The sequence below is a fragment of the Euleptes europaea genome, chromosome 4 (assembly GCF_029931775.1).
Source record: "Euleptes europaea isolate rEulEur1 chromosome 4, rEulEur1.hap1, whole genome shotgun sequence".
NCBI classification, from domain to species: Eukaryota; Metazoa; Chordata; class Lepidosauria; order Squamata; family Sphaerodactylidae; genus Euleptes; species Euleptes europaea.
The window spans coordinates 29,740,338-29,762,660 of record NC_079315.1 but is presented as its reverse complement, the minus strand read 5'-3'; the positions used below and the strand labels follow the sequence as shown (position 1 = coordinate 29,762,660).

General features: G+C 41.5%; 1 protein-coding gene across 1 annotated transcript in view; it reads left to right on the top strand.

Annotated features, from left to right (window-relative positions):
- The window catches only part of LPAR1 (lysophosphatidic acid receptor 1), an 89,066-nt gene that overhangs the window by 16,901 nt on the left and 49,842 nt on the right, over positions 1-22,323 (top strand). Inside the window, exon 2 of the mRNA XM_056848688.1 lies at positions 16,585-16,756. Coding sequence (XP_056704666.1) covers positions 16,697-16,756 — 60 coding nt within the window. The 5' untranslated portion in view covers positions 16,585-16,696. The remainder of the gene's footprint in view (positions 1-16,584; positions 16,757-22,323) is intronic.

Here is a 22,323-nt window from a genome sequence, read left to right as displayed (position 1 = left end):
GGCTTCCACTTTGTCTTGTCTTAAGGTTAAAGAAGTAATTGAATCCTTTAAGGCAGAAATAGCAACTGCATTTTGGGTGACTGCTTCCTTAATGGCAGCACTTTCTTGTAAGGACTTAGTCATCATCTCATGCAGTGAATTAAGAGTATCTTCGGGAAGTTTTGGTTTGGGTGCCAACTTAGCTAAGCCTGAAGGTGCTGCTGGAGGAGATGGAGCTGTTGACGTCACAGATATGTTAGACACCGAGGTTATCCTTGTTTGTGAAACCTGCTGAAAGTTATGCTGTTTAATGATGGCTTGAGGATGCTTATCTTTTTTGTCCCCCATTAGTAACAGTCTGAGCTGTTGTATTTGTACTCCACAGAAAAAGAGAAAGGGGGGTGGATGGGCTCTACTGAGCTAATTAATCAGCATCAATGTCAATATTCCCAACAACAAATGGAATCTCCCCTTGTAGTATCCAGACCTTAAAGAATAGTTAGTTTCAGGATTGTTGCATTTATTAAACTTTCATTCTCTTCCACTTCTGTTTCCCCCTCCGTGTACTGTTAAATTCCTGTAGATGGGGGACTTCCGGTGCTGACACTGGGCTGATTGCCACGTCCTCCCAGGGGTTCCTGGGGAGAATCCAAGTTTGCGTGTAATTTGGGGTGTTTTACCGCACCCCAATCCAGCCCTTGCAAGTGGGCTGAGAAGCAGGAATTCCTTGCAGCCATATATGCGGTTTGATCTCCTGAATACTCCGAGGAAGCTTTATTAAGTCCCCCGGAGTTTCAGACGTTTGATCCCGTGGGCACGAAGGGATTGAAATCGCCAGCGCGCAACTTCGGCTTTAGAATCTACCCTCCAGCACCTTATAAACATCATAAGGACTACATCAAGATTAAAACCTTACCTCCAGATGCCCAAGTGAGTAGATAAGAATCCTTCGCTTTTCACTGGCGTTATCGAATAACGGGGTTGAAGAAAACATTCCTGGTAACCGTTTCCTTCCCTTAATTGAACTGGATGATCTTGCTAAATGAGATCCATCAGACAAAGCAGCAGGAGCCTTATCAAACTGATCAACTTAAACTAAAACAACGAGCTTGAATGATTGACGTAAGATCTGCCAATCCGACGCGTTCTTAAAGGAAGGGGAGGGAGAAACCTTTGAGAATTTGCTCGGGGTAAAAAAGGTCCTCCAGCCACGTTTTACAACAAAGAGGATTTCTTGACCAGAAGACTCTGTGCTTCATTCAATATCCCTCTCTATTGTTCTACAAGCAAATTAACAGGAAGAAGGTCGTAGGACCAGAAATTCGTCTTACTCGTGTTACACCAAAACCATTCCTGAAGGTAACAACCATAGAGAAGAGATGATAGAAGGTCCGCGATGAGGCAACTCCTGGAATACTTCCTGGTTTTGCCGATCTAGAGCGTCTGGTAAAACTCGTTGGTATTTTCAACTTTAAAAAGTTATTTTAAGCTTAAATACTCACTTCTTCAACCCGAAAAAGATATGAAGCTGGTCAATGAAATATTCTCTATCAACTACATGTAATGGACTCCTGCTAGATGACCATCAATTTTTTAACTAAGTTACATATGTAAATGTCTGGAACCTCTCCCTGATCTGGCTAAATTCATAGCCCTGCCCTTATGAAATTAAAGGAAACTTTACAGAATTTAACCATGGGAAAAAAAGTGCAGGACATGCTTGCTAAACATTCTGAGGCGACAATTAAACAAATAAAACAGATATCAACACAGATGGCTCAACTGATTTCAATGATGATGACTCTTGACCAATCAACACAGGTATGTAATCAGAAGTTGGATCTGGTTACAGAAGACATAAAAGTCATGAAAATTCAAATGATGGCCACAAATACAGACATACAAGTAATGGATTCTTCTGTCCAAAAAGTCATGGAAGAATACAAGGATACAAAGAAGAAGACAGAAGTCCAAGAAGGTAACCAGCTGGTGACAAAGAGATCAGACATACAAGAAATGGACTTTTCATCTAAAAAAGTCATGGAAGGACGTGTGGATATAAGGAAGAAGAGAGCAGGTCAAGGAACACAGATTGAAGCCATGATGGAAATGAAGCCCAGAAAGAATTATTTTTGGACACGCACCCTGTCTGAGGAAATGAGAGAGAATAAAGAAATCCTGTTCCCATACCTGACTGACTTATTTCAGTTGCAGAAGGAAGTATTAGACCATGGTTAAAGGACTGATTTAAATATGATTGCTGGATTGGAAGGCTTTGACAGTGTGGATGGGTGGAATGGCTATTAACTATGTAGTTGAATTAAAATTTAGACATCATTTTGGGATTATGTAAACAAGTCCTCCTTATATAGACTATCAATTGATATAAAAGTATACTGGAATGTGTGATTATTACTTTAAGGAAAATGTTGGAATGTACTAAGTATATTGGTTTTTTCTCCTTTTTTTATAAGAGGTGGACTTGTGATATGGATTTGGGATATGATTTACACTGAAATAAGATCGATTAAACAGGAAATATCCCTAAAATATTGGAGAGGATGTTGTTTAATATGATTAAATTTATGTTACACTGGCTGCAATCTTATGCAGCCAAATGGAAAGGGACAAAGGTTTCAGAATAAAGGGATTAAATCATTTAAATGTTAGAACTGGTGGAGTTGGAGAAACTAGGGAAAAGGGGAGAATTGAAGGAATCATTGTGATAATGTATAAGATCTGGGAAAAATGGAAGGTTACTTTTTACTCTGATCCAGAATGTAAAATTTTATATAACATGAAACTTTAGAATGAGATTAATACTAGGATCAGAATATGTTAACGAAGGATAATAACACTTCATTAAGAGGTAGATGGAGGTGATGGGGAAGTCGATTTATTTTTTATGTTTAATGGTAATCAAGACAACAATTAATGTAATTGTGATTGTGATATTATTTTTACATTGTTGTTAAAATTATGAAGAATTTATAGTTTTAAAAAACCAATAAAAATTTATATAAAAAAAAATTCCTGTAGATGGCACTTGGAATTTAAACTGCGCAATCCAACTGGCAAAAAGCCAAGATCAATTCAAAAGGCGTTAATAAAGTTGTAGCCAAAGTTGTAGAAAGTTTATTCAGAGCCAATCCTGTTAGACACCTCAGTTGTGAATATCCATAAAAAAAGAGTAGTAGGGTTACTTGCGCTTGTGTTGCAATCAGAGAATCCCTGCGGCTCATCCCGGCTATCCGAAAGGGAAAGTATGGCGTCCGCTGCTCAGCTGCAGCTTGTCCGAGCTATCCCCACCGATTTCTCGGTAAGGACAGCTGCTAGGACGGCGCGCCTGCAGCCGCCTTCTCCGCACCCCCTCTTCCACCGAGGGGTGCTGCCTGAAGCGGGGGGGGGGAAGTGGGCTTCCCCCCCTTAGCCCTCCACTGGAGCGCTAACCGAGCTTGCCGCCGCCGTTCGTCTCCGACCCAGAAGAAGGGGGGGTTTGCAATTTGAGAGGGTTCTGCCCATAATATATGATTCAATAATCACTTTAAGATAAAAGTTTTTACCTAAGAACTGATTATTAGGTGTGCTCCACTGCTGTTCTGAAAGTAGAAGGCGCTCAGACTGGAATCCTGCTTGGTTAGATGGCTTATGTCACTCTGAAAGTACAAATAAGTCCCAGTAAAGTCAGCAAGATTTCCTTCTAAGAAAATAGGCTTCGGATCAGTGCATATGTTCAGAATTATGAAACTAACTACAGTATGTCACTTTCCGCTAACATTTGCAAAATAGGATCATATTTAATGGCTTTAAAATGTCTAATTCAGCCATGAGACATGAAGTTTATACAGATGACTAACATCTAGGTACAGTCAGTGCATTGAGTGGGGATCAGAATTGTGGCAGCAGACAAGGGTGCAGTTTTGCGCTCTTACCTTTAATTGTATCAGTCTGCAAGCAAAAAGATGAAGTTGAAATCCACAGAAACCCACTTTTTTAGCTATCAAGTCACATCTGACTTATGGCGACCCCTGCTGGGGTTTTTAAGGCAAGAGACGTTCAACTCTAAATGTTTTGCCATTGCCTGCCTCTGCGTCTTGACCCTGGTATTCCTTGCAGGCCTCCCATCCAAATTCTTATAAGGGTCGACCTTGCTTAGTTCTGAGATCTGACAAGATCAGGCTATCCAGGGCTAACCAGGTCAGGACTAAGGTTGCTTCAAGTGCTATGATTCAGCAAACTATGACTCAAGAAGATTTGGATGAAGTTCAGTATTGACTGAGACTGTGAACGTAGAGTACTTCTTGAAAAATAATTGCTGTTCCTGTTTCTAAGGATTTTAGGTTTTATTTTTCTTGGTTTACCTTTATGGTATAGCTGTGTTAAAAGAAGAAGAAAGACTGCCAGTTCATTTGCACTGTTTCAGGGTTTTATGAAAACAAACAAACATGAGCACTGGAAACAGGTCATAGGTTCCTTTTTTAAAAAATGGTACTACGTGAACTATCAAGTACATCTGCCCTGATGTTTTGCATTTTTCTTTCGTCCTTATCCCTATGTTAAAAAGGATAAGCTGCTTAAATAATAATAGTTTTGGACCACAAATAAGTGACTTGTTTGGTTGAAGAATTATGTTAAATTATCATAGCTTTTACACAATGTGTTTAATCCTACCGTTACTCTATCTTTGAACTAGAGCATGGAAATGGAAACCGAATTCATGCCGTGTAGTGATTAAGATGATGAGTCAGGAAATCCCTAGTTCACATTTCATCTGAGCCACAAATGTATTAGATGGCCTTGGGCAACCCCTCATTCTTTTTTGCTCAGCCTCTCCTCTGCAACATGGGAGTAATAATACTAGCCAACTTTACAGAGCTGTTGTATGGATTACTAGTATGTGAAATACTTTGAACTGTTAAGAAAAGTTTTTTTTAAAAAAAAATAGATTGTTCTAAATCACTCTTCTGAAAATGGATTTAGGATGCCTGCTTCCAGATGGGACCTGGGGATCCCCTGGAATTACACCTCATTTTCAGACTACAAAATGAATGCTTTGGAGTGTAGACTCTATGGCATTGTACCCCACTGAGGTCCCAGCCCTCCCTAGGCTCCACCCCCAAATAACAAGGAGTTTCCCAACCTGGAGTTGGCAACCCTACCCCCCCACACCAGTGACCGGGGGGACCTGGCACTCCTGATATGGGTATTTTTAATGTGATTTAATGATGGGACATTGAAAACGTTCATTTTCTCTGGATCTCACTTTTCTGTATCCTGGACCAGCCCCCTTCTTCTGCGGTCTGATCTAACCAAGGGCAGGAGACTGGGAGTGACCTGTGCGCTTGAGAACTACTTCCATTCCCCTCTTGTGTCAGATTCTAGTAGGGTTGCCAACTTGCAGGTGGGGCCTTGAGTTGTCCTTGAATTACAACTGATCTTCAGACTACAGAGATGTTCTAAAATATTTCCCCTTCTCGCCCGTTTAACATCCAGTCTGAGAAAGAGCTTTGGAGAACTCAAAAGTTTGCACATTGTTGTTATCTCAGTTGGTCTTAATGAAAGGTATTCCCTTTTATGAAAAGTATTCCCTTTTATTAGCAGGTCAGACTCTTTAAGCTATGAAAAAAGTGAAGGTGTAAAGGAAGAGATAACTTGGCAGCATGACAGACAAAGGCCCTCCTGCTGTTTCTTGGTTTTTGAAATTATGTGATTTTTCCCAAATTCCAGAACTGTTGCCATGCTAGTCTGTTTCCTACAAATGCTGCAAGGCAGGTATGTTTTCTGTGAGTGAGTGATTGCATAGGTGGTGTGGTTGCTTTACAAATATGTACGTAACTGAGGGAAGCTGTATTGAATGGAAAACTATTGCTTTGATGTGGTAATGAAAACACTAATGCAGGATGTAACTTCCAATTTGGCTCCTTAGCCTGAGGCAATGTTTTCTACTGTTTTAACCTTTGTACATAGATTATTGTCTAGTTTACTTGGACGTATTTCACATAATTACTAGATTATAGAGGATTTTGGATGACAGGTTGAAAAGAATTTACCATGGAGATAGAATGAGGCTCAGTAATAAAACATTAAATCTTAATTCCATTGACATTTGGCAGATAAGATTCCTAATGATGTAACAAGTTAAGATGTTTCAGTTAAATAATGTCGAAAAGCTGCTTTCATCAGATATTGTAATGCTGTATATTCTGCATCTCTTCTCTCCCTCCTAAAATGGGTGCAAGCTAGTATTTGAACTTCAGACTGAGAATTGTGCTGCAAATAAATATTCATACAAGTTTCACAGTGATGTCTCTGTCTTAACGGCGTATTGTACATCTCAAGGAGTTTAGTGGAATATTATACATCTAAAGTTGCCATTCTCCAGGTGAGGCATGGAGATCTCCCAGAATTACAGTTGATCTTCAGATGACAAAGATCTGTTCCCCTGGAGAAAATGGCTGCTTTAGAAGGTGGCCTTTATGGCATTATACCCCACTGAGGTCCCCCCTTCCCAAATGCTGCAGTTCCCAGGCTCCACTCCCAAATCATCAGGAATTTTCTAACCAGGAGTTGGCAACCTTATCTTATCTTTTTATTTATTTGTTTGTTTATATGTTTTACTTATATCCCTCTCCGCCCAAGCGGAGAACTGTGTGGCTTGAATTTGTACTGTTGAATTGAGTTCTCAACGAACACACCAATTTTCATTCAGATACCAAAACATTCAACATATTAGAAATTAATTTACAAACAGAATGCCAACTTGGAGATTTAATTCAAATGCCTATTTTGCTCAGCTAATTCATTATTAAACAATGGTGTTTAAAAGTCCTTGCTGCAGATAGTCCATTACAGTCTCTTGTATCCCTTACTTCCACACAGAGCCCCATGGCGCTGAGTGGTAAGCTGCAGCATTGCAGTCAAAAGCTCTGCTCACTACCTGAGTTCGATCCCGACAGAAGGTCGGGTTCAGGTAGCCGGCTCAAGGTTGACTCAGCCTTCCATCCTTCCGAGGTCGGTAAAATGAGTACCCAGCTTGCTGGGGGTAAAGTGTAGATGACTGGGGAAGGCAATGGTAAACCACCCAATAAACAAAGTCTGCCTAGTAAACGTCGGGATGTGACATCAGCCCATGGGTCAGGAATAATCCAGTGCTTGCACAGACAGGTATGGGAATTATGGGATTTGAACTAGATACAGGACATTCTAGTAACTTCCACGTGATAATAGCCTGGCTGCTGCATTTTAGATGAGCTTCTGGCCCATGTAAAGTGCATTACAGTAATCTAACCTGGATGTAATCAGAGCATGAAGCACTGTGGCAGATCATGCTTTTTGAGGAACAGACATAGCTGGCATAACAACCAAAGCTGATGTACCACAGAGGAGATCTAGTCCTCCAGCTGTAGGCCATGATCCAGCAGTACCCCCAAGCTATGAACCTGTGTCTTCAAAGGGAGTACAACCCCCTCTAGGACAGGCTGACCCCAGTTCTTGAGCACTTTCATCATTGACCAGCAGCTCCTTAGCCGTCTGTGGATTGAGCTTCAGTGTATTGGCCCTCACTCATTCATCCCATTACTGTCTCAAGACTTCTACAGATCCCCCTGACTCAGCTGTTACGGAGAAGTAGAGCTGGGTGTCATCTGCATATTGGTGCATTTCAGAAGAGTTGGTTTTTATACCCTCTTTACTATAAGGCATCTCAAAACAGTTTGCAATCGCCTCCCCCCCAACAGGAACCTTGCAAGGTAGGTGGGGCTGAGAGAGTTCTGAGAGAACTGTGACTAGCCCAAGGTCAACCAACAGGCTTCATGTGGAGGAGTGGGAAATTGAACCCTGTTCTCCAGATTAGAGTCCTCTGCTCTTAACCACTATACCACACTGACTTTCAGTGTTACATCTCCTTCGTGAGTCAATATGTAATTTCATAAAGACAAAATACTAAACTTTCTAGTCCATCATCTGTGTTCAGGTCATATTTTTCCATGACAGTTCTTTAAGTCTCCATGTGAGGCAAGAATCAGCATCTTTCATGCCAAAATGAATATTAAAATGGTCTTCTATCCATTATTGAAAGGAAGAAGTCAACGTAAGTGCACATTTTAAACTGTTCAAAATCTGGAATCTGAAGGCATGTAATTAATCACGGAACAAAATTAACTAAAAAGCAAATAGTGGAAACTATGAAGTGGATCTCAGTGTCAGTTTATAAGAGACCTTTAATGATCCTGAAAATGTGAGGCAATAGTGGATGAGGTTTGTACTGTAAAGAAGAGTGACTCAGAAATTGGTTTGTCCAAAGTATCTTTGATACACTGTTTTTAAAATTAAGGAAACTTTTATGGATCAACCAGATTCCAAGGAATGTCATCACTTGAATTAGATTTTAAAACTTAGTCATTCTGGATTTTCTGCTCAGGCATGCATATCATATAGTCCCTTTATTTGGGAATAAATAGTCCTGCTGAATTAAGTGGGGCTTACTGCTGCGTAAGTACTGTAAGAACCAACTTTTTAAAAAAACTAATAAGTTTCCTCAGCAGATTCTTATACATTACTTTGAGAGTGAGAAGTCTCATTGATCACAATGGCATTTACTCTGAATAAGCATCCATGATATCAGGCTCCTCTCAAGAGGAGGGTTCCCCCCCTAAATATCCCCTCTGGCAGAAAAGGTGTAGAAAAGAAAAATGTTTCCCAGAACCTCAAGAAGATCTGTCTTGTTTAAACCTCCCAACCAATTGTTCTGAGGGATGCACATTTTTTTAATGCTTAATCAATCAATCAACCATTTATTATATTAGCAAAAAAAGCCATTGCAACAATAAAGAATAAGGTAGAAATTCCACCAAAATAAAATTTAAAAAATAGTAAAATAATTTTAAAAATTAGACATTTTACAGAGTATTAAAATACAAATGCTTAATCTAAATTGCCTTGTTTGCAATAATGATTGATCAGTTGATTTCCCTTCCCTCTCCCTCTCTTTACAAGTTCTCCACCAAATATTGTGCCCTGTCCTGTTTCTTCACGCTGGTTGCTTTCACCCCATCCCACCTCTGCACACAGAAAACAGAATTATCTCATCTGGTTGAAGCTGGTTCTTCTGGAAATGTTAAACCAACAGAATTTACAAAGCAATCCTACGCAGATACACTGCAGTCTAGGCCCACTGAAATCAATTGGTTTAGACTGGAATAACTTTATAGGATCGCACTGTTAATTTCCTAGAAAGGAATTAGGAAAAAATAGCCTTGCTGCAAAATGAGAATCTAAAGACTTTTGTGGATTTTCTTGGGAAAAAATGGGCAAAGTAGAAGACTGAGTTTAAAAGGTGCAGACACTGAGCAGTGGGGGAGCAAATATATGGGGAAGGACAGGTCAGCTGAGCTCTGGTGCATGAGAGTACAAGAAAACATAAGCAGACACGATGGTGCCTATGGGCATCACTTTGAAGTTCACTATATTAAGTCCTTTCCTCCTGCTACTTCCATACTCCAAATGCTCCAATCTTCAAAGCAAGATTTCTTGCAGGGAAATGGTCCCCCAGGATCCAGTTAAATGTGTTTGCATATAATATGTAGTTAGATCCTTATAAAGACTAAGCAGAAAAGAAATATGGCTGGTATTTGCAGTGCTCTATAAGCTTTCATTTTGCCTGTCCATATTTTGCAAAGTCTGAACTCGTAAACAGACATGAGTAGTTGAAATAGCACTGCTGAGTTGAGATTAGTTTAGATTTATCAACAGGTATCACTATACAGCATGAAAATGCTAGAAACTGTTTCATATTGTAGTGCACAAAAGGTCATGGATTTCCATCAGTCTGTAAAAAAGTAAATTTCATGCACACACAGCCCCAATTTGGATAGGGCTGCATGGGAAAGGGAGAGAAGATTTACCCCTTCAATACTTGCTTCATTCCGCTAATTGCAATCCGACTTCCCATGCTGTTATTAGCATTGAAAGGGAAAAAAGGATCCTTAAAAACCCCACCATTCTCCTCTTTTAAATGCTAATAACTGTTTGGTTTTGTTGGGAGTTTGGTTTTGAGTAGTGAGACTGAGCAGGGGTTAAAGGGTTAAATCCTCTTTTCCATCCCTGTTTGTTCCTGATCCAAATTGCATTTGAGCACCTGAAGTTACCTTTTAAAGACTTGACGAAGATCCATGGTCTAAAAATCATGACTATTTGTGTCATTTCTTGCACAGTTTCAGTGGGATCATAAGATCATCATTGACGTTTTGTTAGCAGACATAAAATGATTTTTTTGTTTTCTAACTGACCAAATAAACAAGACAAATTGCAATTCAAATATTTTTTTCTTAATAGCTATAAGAACGTGTTCAACATTCACAAATGGATTTCATATTTAAGTTCATCTGTTTCCACTCTCCAGTAACTCAAACCTGCAGACCTAACTAAATATATTTAAAAAGTAAGCTCTGTTGAAATCAATGAATTTTGTTCAAATGTGTTTAGGATCTGGTTATCTTTGTTGGCAATTGAATTGGAGAAGAACATGAATGGATTATGAAATGAAACTGTTTTCTTAATTCTAATGGCTCCAGTGTAGTCACTATAGTAGTTTTGAAGCTTATTCAGTATCTATTCAATATCTGAAGTCAGAATATTTTTGTTTCACTTTAGATTATCTTCTCAGTCATGTAACTTGATTGAGGAAAGCACCTTTGAATAAGAGCTGCCCATCTGATGGTAAAATACACTGACAGGTAAATATCTTTAATGTATACATCACGTTTCAGGAAATGTGTTATCTAGATTTAAATTTTTACTATTGAGTGTATGGGCTTCTTACAGCGCATTCCTGAAAGGAATGCCTGCGCCGGTTTTAGGAGGCAACCCAGCGGCGTTTCGGCTCCACCTAAACCTCTACCCGGCGCCTAAAACCCATGCAGCCCTCATAGGGTTGCATGGGAGATATGTCAGCAAAAAACTGGCGTATCTTTGCTAAAACAAAAGGGGGTGTTCCCGAACCGAAATGGCTCAGGAGGCCGACTAACGTCGGCCCTGTCCCCTGCCTGGCGCCAGTCTCTGCTGTAGTCCCTGACCATTTATCTTACTAGATAAATGTTCTGCAGAGACTTACAGTTCACAATACTACAACTATTTCCGCTGCCACAGTAAGTATAAGCATTTTGAATATATTCTATGTGAATAAGATAATTTAAAAATGCTGTCAAGACTACAAGGCTATATAATTTGATATATATCTTTCCTGTGGATTTGGGGTGGTGGTGGATGCAATTTTGCTACAAATATTTATCTGTGGTTCAAACAGTGGGCTGTAACCTATCACTAATGGCGGTGCGTTACTCCAGTGCAAGGAGCAGAAGAGCATTGTGTGTCATAGGAATGTGATGGGATGACTCAGTTTTACTATCAGTCAAATTTCAACATGTTTAGAATACTTGGTTTGTTTTGATGATTTACTAGTAAGCAGTAATTCAGGGTGAAAAAAACACACACACATCGCCATAGTTACTGGAGTGGGTGGGGAACCTTTCACAAAAGCAAGCTGTGAATAATTCCTTGTTCAAAGGTGTATCAGAATGAACATTGGGTTGCATCCTTAGGTTCAAGGATCATGGATCTTTCCCACATTCCCCTTCCACCAGCACTCCTCTGCCCCTGCAAAGTTTATTCCTGGGGTTGTCGGACCCATGATGTCTAATATCCATGTAGTCTGGGAAACTGCAGTATGGAGGGAGAAAGGGGAAAATCGCCCTCTGTTCTCTCTTCTGTCGGTGGAGCTTGCTGACCAAAGAGACAAGGCAGTTTCAGACCCTTCCCACTGATCAGTAATGAGTTCCCAACCCATCACTCCCAGTGCCATGATGTGGGAAGATGTTCCCGGAAATATATGGTAAGGTTTTTGAGTTTTTAATGCAAGGATGGAATTTTTATTTTTATTTTTCAAGTGTGTTTTAAATTATTGTTTGTTCTTCATGACAGTCCAGTGATGAAACACTTTGGGATTTACATATCTGAATCAGTAAACTTGTCTCCTCTGTCCTTTGGGTTTTCATCTTTTCCTGTTGTGTAGTTCTTCTCTGTGATGCTTTGTGATGTTTTCAGTTTAGATGGCTCTTTAAGTATATTTTAGACAGCAGAGGAGGTTTGAAGCATTTTGGTAGTACTTGGTGTTACTGACTTGGACCATAACAATGGCCTTTTCCTGGCCTGTCAACAAAGCAGCTATTCAAGATTTGACTGAGGTCATATATAGAGCACAAGTGGCTTAGTGAAAACAAATGAGAGTAATGTTATTTTTTTAAAAGGAAATTGTGGAGCAACATTTGGGGGTACCTGGGGCTGCAGCTGGAGGGGGAAGGCAAAGAAATCACACTCTGTTGTTGTAAATTCTTCCGCCTATGGAAACACTATGTTGGATCCAAGCCTTGTCTCCACTGGTGAGAGGCACCCTTCTCCTCTGTTTCCTTGTAACTGGGCTGCCATATCCCTAGAGGTCCACAAGTCTAAATTAAACCAAATAGCAATGTGTTCATGACAACAAAATTATTTTAAACTCTCTATCCTGAAAAGGAGAAGACTGAGAGGGGATATGATAACCATCTTCAAGTACTTGAAGGGCTGTCATATAGAAGATGGTGCTGAGTTGTTTTCTGTTGCCCCAGAAGGTTGGACCAGAACCAACGGGTTGAAATTAAATCGGAAGAATTTTCTAACAGTTAGAGCTGTTCCTCAGTGGAACAGGCTTCCTTGGGATGTGGTAAGCTCTCCTTCCCTGGAGGTTTTTAAGCAGAGGCTAGATGGCCATCTGTCAGCAATGCTGATTCTATGAACTTGGGCAGTTCATGGGAGGGGGGGACATCTTGGCCATCTTCTGGGCACTGGGGTGTGTGGGGGAGGTAGTTGTGAGTTTCCTGCATTGTGCAGTGGGTTGGACTAGATGACCCTGGTGGTTCCTCTATGATTCTGTGTTTCCTATACCCTCAGCCACCTTTCTCCTGTCCTGTACAGAACAACAGACTGAAGACATGATCATCTACATGCATAGCCCTGATATTATTTGAAACATCCCATGCTTAGGCTGAGAGGCTTTGGCTTTCCCAAAGACTTTGAAGGTGAAGCTCTGCTTGAGATAGCACCGTTAGAACTGAGGGAAGGAAGTAGGTAAGCTAATGCCTAAAGAAGTGATTGTTAAAAGCAAGTTCAGTAGCAACTCTAGTCAGAACAGAAGTGTCATTCGTTTGATTGCTTATAAGAACAGTGTAGAATGCTATTCAGTTAGGAAGGGGATCTCTGCTTTCATTCATTCATTTCCCACTTTTCATAGAATTTTTTTTTTTTTTTTTTTTTTTTTTTTTTTTTTTTACTTCTGAGGGTGAATATAATGTCTTTTTGTAGCTGGCTACATTTTCGCCCATTCTCCCACTCATTTCCCAGCATTTGAGACTTTAATCAAAGAAAAGTAGGGGGGGATCTTTTGTATTCGAAAGGGAAACAACACATGAGTTTCAGGAAAATCTTTGTTCAAAAAAATTATTTATGATATTTTGCTAAGAGTATTACAAACCAAAGTCTTTTTTTTGCAGAACTCATATTCTGATATCTAAACTGATTATACTGCCCTTCACAATGACAAGAATCATCTGCATAATTTTCATCTTGGGTTTTGGGATTTTTAGATAAAATATTCAGTTCCAAATCTAAATCAAGATGAAGAGTGTGTGGCTTTACTTTTAAGCAATATTTATTCCAAACTATGCAACAGAACAGACTAGATTATTACTGCATCTGGCAATGCAGACCTAAACTTTTTCTCTGAAGGGTTTAGGATGGTGACTAAGCCCTATGCCAGTGCATCTTTAAAATCATTCAACTTCTCATATCATAGATAGACTGAAATAATTGTGAGATATGGTAGTATGTCTGGAGATATACCAATGCTAAGCTGTTCAAACACCGTATATCTACAACTCCAGGACTGGCATAGAACTGGTGGCATGTCAAGGAGTGGATTGGGGCAGGCAGCCCATTCCTGAGCCTTCGGTGGTCGGGGATAGCATGGCCGAGGCACCTCCAAAACCATTCCCCGGCCACTGAAAGGCTTTAAAAAGACCTTTAAAAGGTTTTTAATTTTTAAATGGGGCATTTTGGCCCACTGAAAACAGCGAGGCTGCGCCAGCAAAAAGCTGGCACAGCAGTTCTGTTCTCGCTGTCGGCTAACCAGGGTGAAAGGGGTCAGGAAGGTGCCTACTGGCAGCTCCGCCCCCAGCATACCCTGGGAATGCACCCCGGCACTCTGGCACGGGGCTTTGCACCGGTGGGATGCCGGTGGAAGGCCCAGCCAGCGTTATTGGGCGGCACTGCTGCGTCGGCGTTAGGAGAATGGCGTCCAGGTCCCCCTTCTGGCATCCATGTCACCCTGGATGGCGTAAGTGGCCAAGTGCTTAACCACTTCCTTTTGCAGTTGAGGCAAGTTGCAAAAACAGGTTTATTGAGCTCCTTTTAAGCTGCCAGAATAGTTTGTGGACTGTTTTTTGGTTTGATGGATCCCAAGTTGTACAGACTTGAATTGTTTCAGTAAATTTGTGAGGCGGATAGAGAATGTGCTACTATATATGTAAATGAGCTGGTTTTGAAATGCGTTGTGAGAATAAACCAAGAAACAGAAATGAGTAACTGTACACTAAGGGTGGGTGTGAGTTGTTCTTCAGTTTTGGAAAATAAGGGAGAGGCAGCAATGTGGAGGAGATCAAAGAGTGAAATAAGTAAGAGGTATTTTGGATATTGAAGCAAATGTTTTGTAATGACTGTGTTTTAGAGTAGGAGAAGTAGTTTCCATCTTGACGTGCAAATTTGATGTTGCCTTTAAGGAAAGCATCACTAACTCAAAAAGGGCTGCTTTCACTTGACATGATGAGTAATGCTAGAAGGACTAGTCAACATTCTGAATTATTAGCAATGCCATGACAAATTCGAGTTATTTATTTAATGGGCTAATGTTTATATTTGTTCAGTAAGAGATGTTCTCAGCATTTTTATTTCCAGGAAGAAGCATGCTAGGTAACGAGCCAACATCGCCTGAGCATTAATAACTAAGTGCTAGAAATTGAATCTTGACACCCGATAACATTTGCATAAGTATACAATTCTCCTTTTCCAAATGCAACACAGCTCATATGTTTGTTAAAGCACATTTTGGTTTTAAAACTGACTTTAGGTCATAGAAAGACTAGCAAGATGCACACAGTTGCTATTGCTATTACATAGTTAAAGCTGGTTTCAGATTCTGGGGGTATTCCATTCAGTGCTGTATCATTTGTCAGCTGTTATGGGATAAAATTCCATGTGTTGGTATCTGTGAACATTTTATAGTTGACAAGTGAGTCTCTTTTGCAGTCTTTTCTAAAGTGCTGTTCTAGCTAGAGTTAAACGTGTTTCGTTTTTAATTTGTTTCATTTTATTGCTTTATTGCCATTCATTTGGTGGACTCTGTAACCCAAAGATAATCTCAACTGAAAAAGGGACTGACTGTTCTAAAGCTCTGTATTTGGTAACTGTGAAGCTACCATACACTATAAAATGGTGCGGGACATTTAGATACAGTTTTCACAACATGAAACAGTTTAGCAGGCATATCTGAACAGGCTGTTATAGATATGATTGAGCAATCAGAGGTTGGCATTTTCTAATCCATATTTTGTTTGTGTGGAACAGAAAAATGTAATATGTTGCTTGGTGAGATTTAAATAGCTTTTGAAACTACTATTATTTTATGCCAAAGTTTCATATTTTGGTGTACAAAAATGTACCTGAACTTCTTTTTTTTCATTTTGGTTTAGATTCAGTGATTATCTATACAAATGGGTTAAATAATGGGTTCAGTCCAGTGATACATCAGGGAAAGATGCAGATGGTCACAGATCTTCTCTGCTTTCCCTCTTGCGAGAACTGTGGGACTGAGGTTGGGCAAAACTATGGCTTAATGGCAGAGCATCTGCTTTGCATACAGGAGATCCCAGGTTCAATCCCTGTCATCTCCAGTTAAAAGGACCAGGTATAAGTAATGTGGAAGACCTTTCCTTGAGACACTGGAGAGCCATTGCTAGTCAGAGGAGATAATACAGACCTTGATAGACCAATGTTCTCACATTGTAAAATGATTTCATATGTGTATTCCCAACAGCCATTTCTGACCCTGGGAAAGTTGATTCCTGGGGTTGTGGGGCGTGCATAGAGTAATAGCCACATGGGTCAGTGGGCCACCGCAAGGAGGGGAAATTGTGCTTTTTGCCACTTCATCCTCTTCTGTGAGCAGAGCTCTGCTGAAAGAAGAGGGACAGTTTTGCTCCCTTGTCTTTTCTCACTTAAGTCCACCAACTCACTACAATCCATCAACTCACATCAGTTACTCAACTTTCCTGAAGTTGGAAATCGTTGAGGAGGGCTGGAAAGAGCCACAACCCTTGTGTAAAAATCTGCAATCCTTGCTTCAGCAGATTGTTGAATCCAACCCATTGTTTCTTAGACTTTCATATAAACTGTCTTTTAGTTGAGTTAGGAAATGTTTTTTGATTTTTTTAAAAGGTTCTAAAACACTTCTTTTCTTTCTAGGCCTAAATGTCACCATGATTGGTAACTGATCCAGAATCCCAAGATTAACCTAAACATTTGAAGTGTGGAAAGTAGAAGAGATTTAATACACCACTAACTCTGTTGTGTAACCATGGCAGACCCTTCAGCAGAGGTACCCTATTCTGTGGTGACTCAAACGGAATTAATTGAGGTAAGTTGAAACAGTTCAACGACAGAGCTTAAAGCAACTTTGGAAGATATCATGCTTAGGTTTCTGAGCTTTTGTAGTTAGACGTTTATGCGCCATGCTAAATGCCAGGTATGCACATGTATAGGGAACTCTCCTTTCCACATGTATAGGGAACTTTCTGCTAATGTATGTAGAGATGGCATGGCTTTCTGCCATGCCATATGTAGAGATAACATGGCATCAAAAACAGGCCCATGACTGTTTTGCAGTAGTAGAGTATCTCTATTCTTTTTATCCAATGTACTCCAGTAAACATGCCTATGTGTTTGGAATGGAGCATCACATGTACTAAGCTAATAAACTGTTTACAGGAAATGGCACAGAAGAACAAATGAGAAATTATTTGCCTAGGCTGGGAAAAATATTGATGGGCAGCTTCTGCCTTTCAGAGATTGGATCTAGCGATGATGTATTTTCCTTGAAGACTTAAACTGACAAGAAAGGCAACTATTATATCATCAGTGGACCAATTGGTTCAATTGATTTTTGTTGGTTTACTGTTAAATTTTATTGGTTTTTTTAACTGTATTATGTTGTACTGAAATTTTATATAATGACAATGACTTGACCATAATGGTTAGCCGCTCTGAGCCCGGTCTTGGCTGGGAAGAGAGCAGATTATAAATCTAAATAAATGAGTGAATGAATAAATGAATGATGTGGATTAAGGTGCTTGAGACCAATTTCCTGGGGCAGGTTTGAAAAGGGTATAAGTATGCCATTGGGATGCTCAATACTGGCAGAATAGGGTTAACTGCTCAGATGTTGGGGCCGGCACAGGGATGCTTTGATCACAGTATTCCATATACAAAGGACAGAACCCAATTTGGAAAAAGTGTATTTGATTTTCAGGGAATGCAACGTCAAATTGCTCAGGTGGCCATAGAGCTAGAAGCTGCAAGACTGCTTACCCACAATACAGCTCGACTTTCAGAAATTAGAAACCATTTATCAAGGCAGCAAGTATGGCCAAATATTATGCAGCAAGCATGGCCAAATATTATGCAGCAGAGTTGTTGGAACAACAAGTAAATGTATAGAATGGATGGGAGGAGAGGGATTATCCTATTGAAAATATTTCAGAGACTGCAAGATTGGAACCATATATGAAGGAACATCAATAATCCAGTTGAACAGCATTGCAAAATGCATTGCTCAAGAATACTGAAATCTAAAAGATGCATTGATTGGGACTGTGCCTGTGTGCAGTCCTGCTGCCGGAGAACTAGTTTAAGGTCTACAGAGGGGGCGCCTCTCCCTTCTGGAGTGAGCGGGATGGGATCCTGTTGAAACCGGCTCGTGCTTCTCTTCCCTTCAGTTCCTTCTCTGTGCCGCTGTGAGAGGACGTGTTCTAATGTTGTCTACCTCTTTGAGTAAGAGCTTCGACTGTTGCTCTTTTTCATTGATTGTAAGTGGATTGAGACAGCTCTTGCTGGTCTAGCCCCTCCATACTCCCCTGTCACCAGGAAATCGGACCTCTCAGTCCCCCTTTTGTGGCTCGGAGGAGTCTCAGCATTGGACTTACAAAAGCAGTTATGGCTTCCAAGGCCTTCAATGTCGGACCAAAATGACCCACTCAGACAAACGTGAGACTTTTCTGATCTGTCTTGGTGAGGCCCATAATGTACAGGCCTGCAAGATCTGTATGAAATTCAACCCCAAAGCGAGTTTGAATAGAGCAGCAAGACTCAAGGCTTCACTGTGGCAAAAAGCACAGGTCTCCCCTCCACCTGAGAGCAGTTCCAGGACCCCCAAGAGGCCTACCTTGGCCCAGTTGGTTCTGACAGCTTCATCCTAAAAGACCCACCTTGACAACGGCCTCGTTTTGGTTGGTTCCCAGGTCATCTGTTATGAAATCGACCCATCATCTGGATCCGAAGCATACGTCTAAGCACTCAAGTCAAGCTAGCTCAGAATCTCCTGCCAAGAAACATGGGCAGAAGACCAAACATAAGAAGAAGTTTAAGGAACCGAGGACACGTAAGTGTTCAGAACAACCAGTTCTAACGCCCAAACCTGATGTCATTTTGGTATCCCCAAGACTCCATCGATACACTCCAAATCTCCACTTCATTCTTTCTTGGACCTGGAACTGGACCTGCCTATTGAAGGCAATTCCAACCTAGCTTAGGCCCTATCATAACCGAGATCTTCAACCTGGCATCAGTGCGTTCGGGTTCAGCCACCATTCCTATTACCAAGCCAGGTCCAAGACTGGGTCGACTTCTGCTGGCTCAGAAAACTGAACCTCGTGGGTAGACCACTCCAACCCGCTACGGTTCCATCGGCATCAATCTCCCAGCCCATATTTGCCCAGGTATCACCATATGGTGATTCGGAGCCGGAAGAGTATGAGCCCAAGGCTTCGGTTGACAGCTCGGAGGGTTGGCCTGAAACATTTCCTGATGAGTGAGTGGGTGACACCAACCTGGTTTCGCCCAGTGAAGATCTTCACTTACACGGGGAGCAAATGCTTCATATGGCACAGGCACTCAAGATTGACAACTTGGGGTAATATGCCTTGTGATAAGATACTCAGTAAGCTCTATTCCGTTGCACCAGGTATTGAGGCCTTCCCGGTACTGGAGGGTCTATCGAACCTCACTTCTACAATGTGGAAGAAGAGTTGGTTTTTATACGTCGATTTTCTCTACCTTTTAAGGAGAATTAAACTGGCTTACAATCTCCTTTCTTTCCTCTCCCCACAACAGACACCTTGTGAGGTGGGGGAGGTTGAGAGAGCTCGAAAAGAACTGTGACAAGCCCATGGTCACCCAGCTGGCTTCATGTGGAAGAGTGGGGAAACCAACCTGATTCACCAGATTAGAGTCTACCGCTCATGTAGAGGAGTGGGGAATCAAACCCGATTATCCAGATTAGAGTCCAACGCTCTTAACCACTATACCATGCTGGCTCTCACACCACGCCTGCCTCTGCTCCTCCTTCTACCAGGAAGATAGAGAATCTCTGTTGAATTAAGCAGGATACAGCTGAATTTCTTACCATCCACCTGCCACCATCCTTTATTGTTGCTGGCAAGATGCAGACAAGGCAGTGCCCAAGTCAACATTCCACGCTTGCTGACAGGGAAAGGAGAAGGCTGGTCTCTTTGGGCAGAAAGATTTACACCTCTGCAGCCCTAAATTTTTGTATAGCAAACTTCCAGACAATAATGGGCAGATACCAACTCTCTTCCTCTGGGAGAAACTCTCTGCCCATCTGGATGCTCTCCTAGAGGAGACTAAGACTTTAGTTAACCTCATCCAAGCTGGGGCTATACGCCTGTCAAAGCATTCTGCCAAAATTGCTGGCAGGGTCATTGCTTCTGCCATCACTCTTAGACGCCACTCATGGCTCTGCAACACAGCACTACCTGTAGACACTAGATCACAGGTAGAAGGCCTATCCTTCAAGGAAACACCTTGTTTGCTTCTAACACTACAGAATTCCTGACCAACATCAAAAAGGACAGACAAACCGTCAAGTCCCTGGGAGTGTTGCCGTACAGCCAACTGCTGAGAGACCACTTTACACTGCATCAACAGGGGTTAGCCACCCCATTCTACAAGAACCAATGATACAACAGATACCAACAGCAGTATCCTCAACCGCGACAATATCAGCAGCTCCATTTCCAGCAGGACCAGATGGGCAAATGTAAGTCTTCCAGTAGACCTTGGTCGGCTCCTAGCCTTCACCAGGACATGTAACATCAGCAACCTCAACATAGGTTCCGACTAGGCCATGTGGCCAGACAGGAAGGTATTCCCTTCCCAAATAGGTTGGCCCAATATTTTGATGAATGGCTCAGAATTTGTCATGACAACTGGGTCCTTTGAGTTATTGGGGAGGGCCCTCCTCAGCCCGGGATAACCCATTTGCCAAATTGGCTGACCAGCTGCAAGAGCTCCACACTAAAGGTGCTGTGCAGCATGTTTCTTCAGAGTTTCATTGTTGGGGAATTTAATTTAGAATTTTTACTGTTGATAAAAGGGATGGTGGTCACTTACTGATTATTGATCTTAGGGAGTTGAATAAATATTTGTTGGTTTCTAAATTCAGGATGGTCTCCCTTCCTGCTGTGATAGAGTTACTCCGCTTAAACACATGGTTTGTGGTCCTAGACCTGATAGATGTGTACTTCCATATCTCCGTTCACCCCTTCCACCATAAATTCCTCAGGTTCAGGTATGGCCCTGATATATTCCAATACGCTGTGATCCCATTCAGCCTAGCCACGGCCTCTCAGGTCTTCACCAAATGCATGGCAGTTGTGGTTGCACACCTCAGATCTCAAGGCTCTTCTATCTTCCCTTACCTTGATGACGGGCTCATCACAGCTCAGTCTAGAGACAACTTGAATACCCAGGTTGACCTGGTGGTTCCTACCTGCCTTCAGTTAGGCCTTTTAATCAATTGGGATAAATCAAAATTAGTCCCTTCACAACACATTCAGCTTGTGGGAGCTACACTGAACTCTGTCAAAGGTAGAGCCTTCCTCCCAGTAGAAAGGGCTTCTACCATTAAAGCTTTGGTTCCCTCATGTGAAACATCCAGATGGCAACCTACAGTGGCCATCCAACGGCTATTAGACCTTATGGCTTCAACCACTGCCAGGACCGCACATGCCAGACTGCATATACGAGACTTACAGAATTGGTTCATTCGACACTTCAACCCATTGACTTGCTCACAACACCATCATCTCTCAGTCCCCCGACCTATTATAAGGTCATTATCTTGGTGGCTTAAAGATTCTAACCTACTCCTGTGACCGCTTTCAGGCATTGGAGTCCAGATGCCATAGTTATGACAGATGCCTCCCTTCAGGGTTGGGGAGCCCATTACTGTGGTTTTTCTGTACAGAGCATTTGGGAGGTTGATCTGATACATTTACAGATTAACCTACTCGAGCTTCGTGCTGTCAGATACGCCCTTACATCATTCTCAGATATGCTTTGAGACTCAAAGGTGCTGATGCAATAGGACAACAAGTCAGCAGTTTACTACTTAACAAACAGGGTGGCACAGGATCGTTGCCTCTTTGCAAGGAGGCCCTGAAGGTCTGTGAGGTGGCCCTAATTAAAAACATCTCTTTGAGGGCTATCCATATAGCAGGCATTTGAAACACTCTAGCAGACCACTTAAGCACATTTCATCAAACCACAAATGGTCTATTTAGAACACGTACCTGTAGCTATGAGGGCCAACAGAGAGGTGGAGAGGTTCTGTACCCTAGCAGGGGACAACCCCTTGTCTCTATGAGATGCATTCCAGATTCAGTGGCAGGGACACCTCTTTTTCACTTTCCCTATCATTCCCCTCCTCTCAAGGGTACTGGGCAAGATCGTGGCAGACCAGGCAGACTGCACCCTGTTGGCTCCCTTCTGGCCTCACTAAATATGGTTCTCAGAGCTCAACAGGTTAGCGAGCCTAGATTTTGTTTCTCTCCCATTGGAACTGGATTTAGTAAAGTGAGGCAACCTACTACACCACAATGTAGGCCATTTACATTTAATGACATGGTG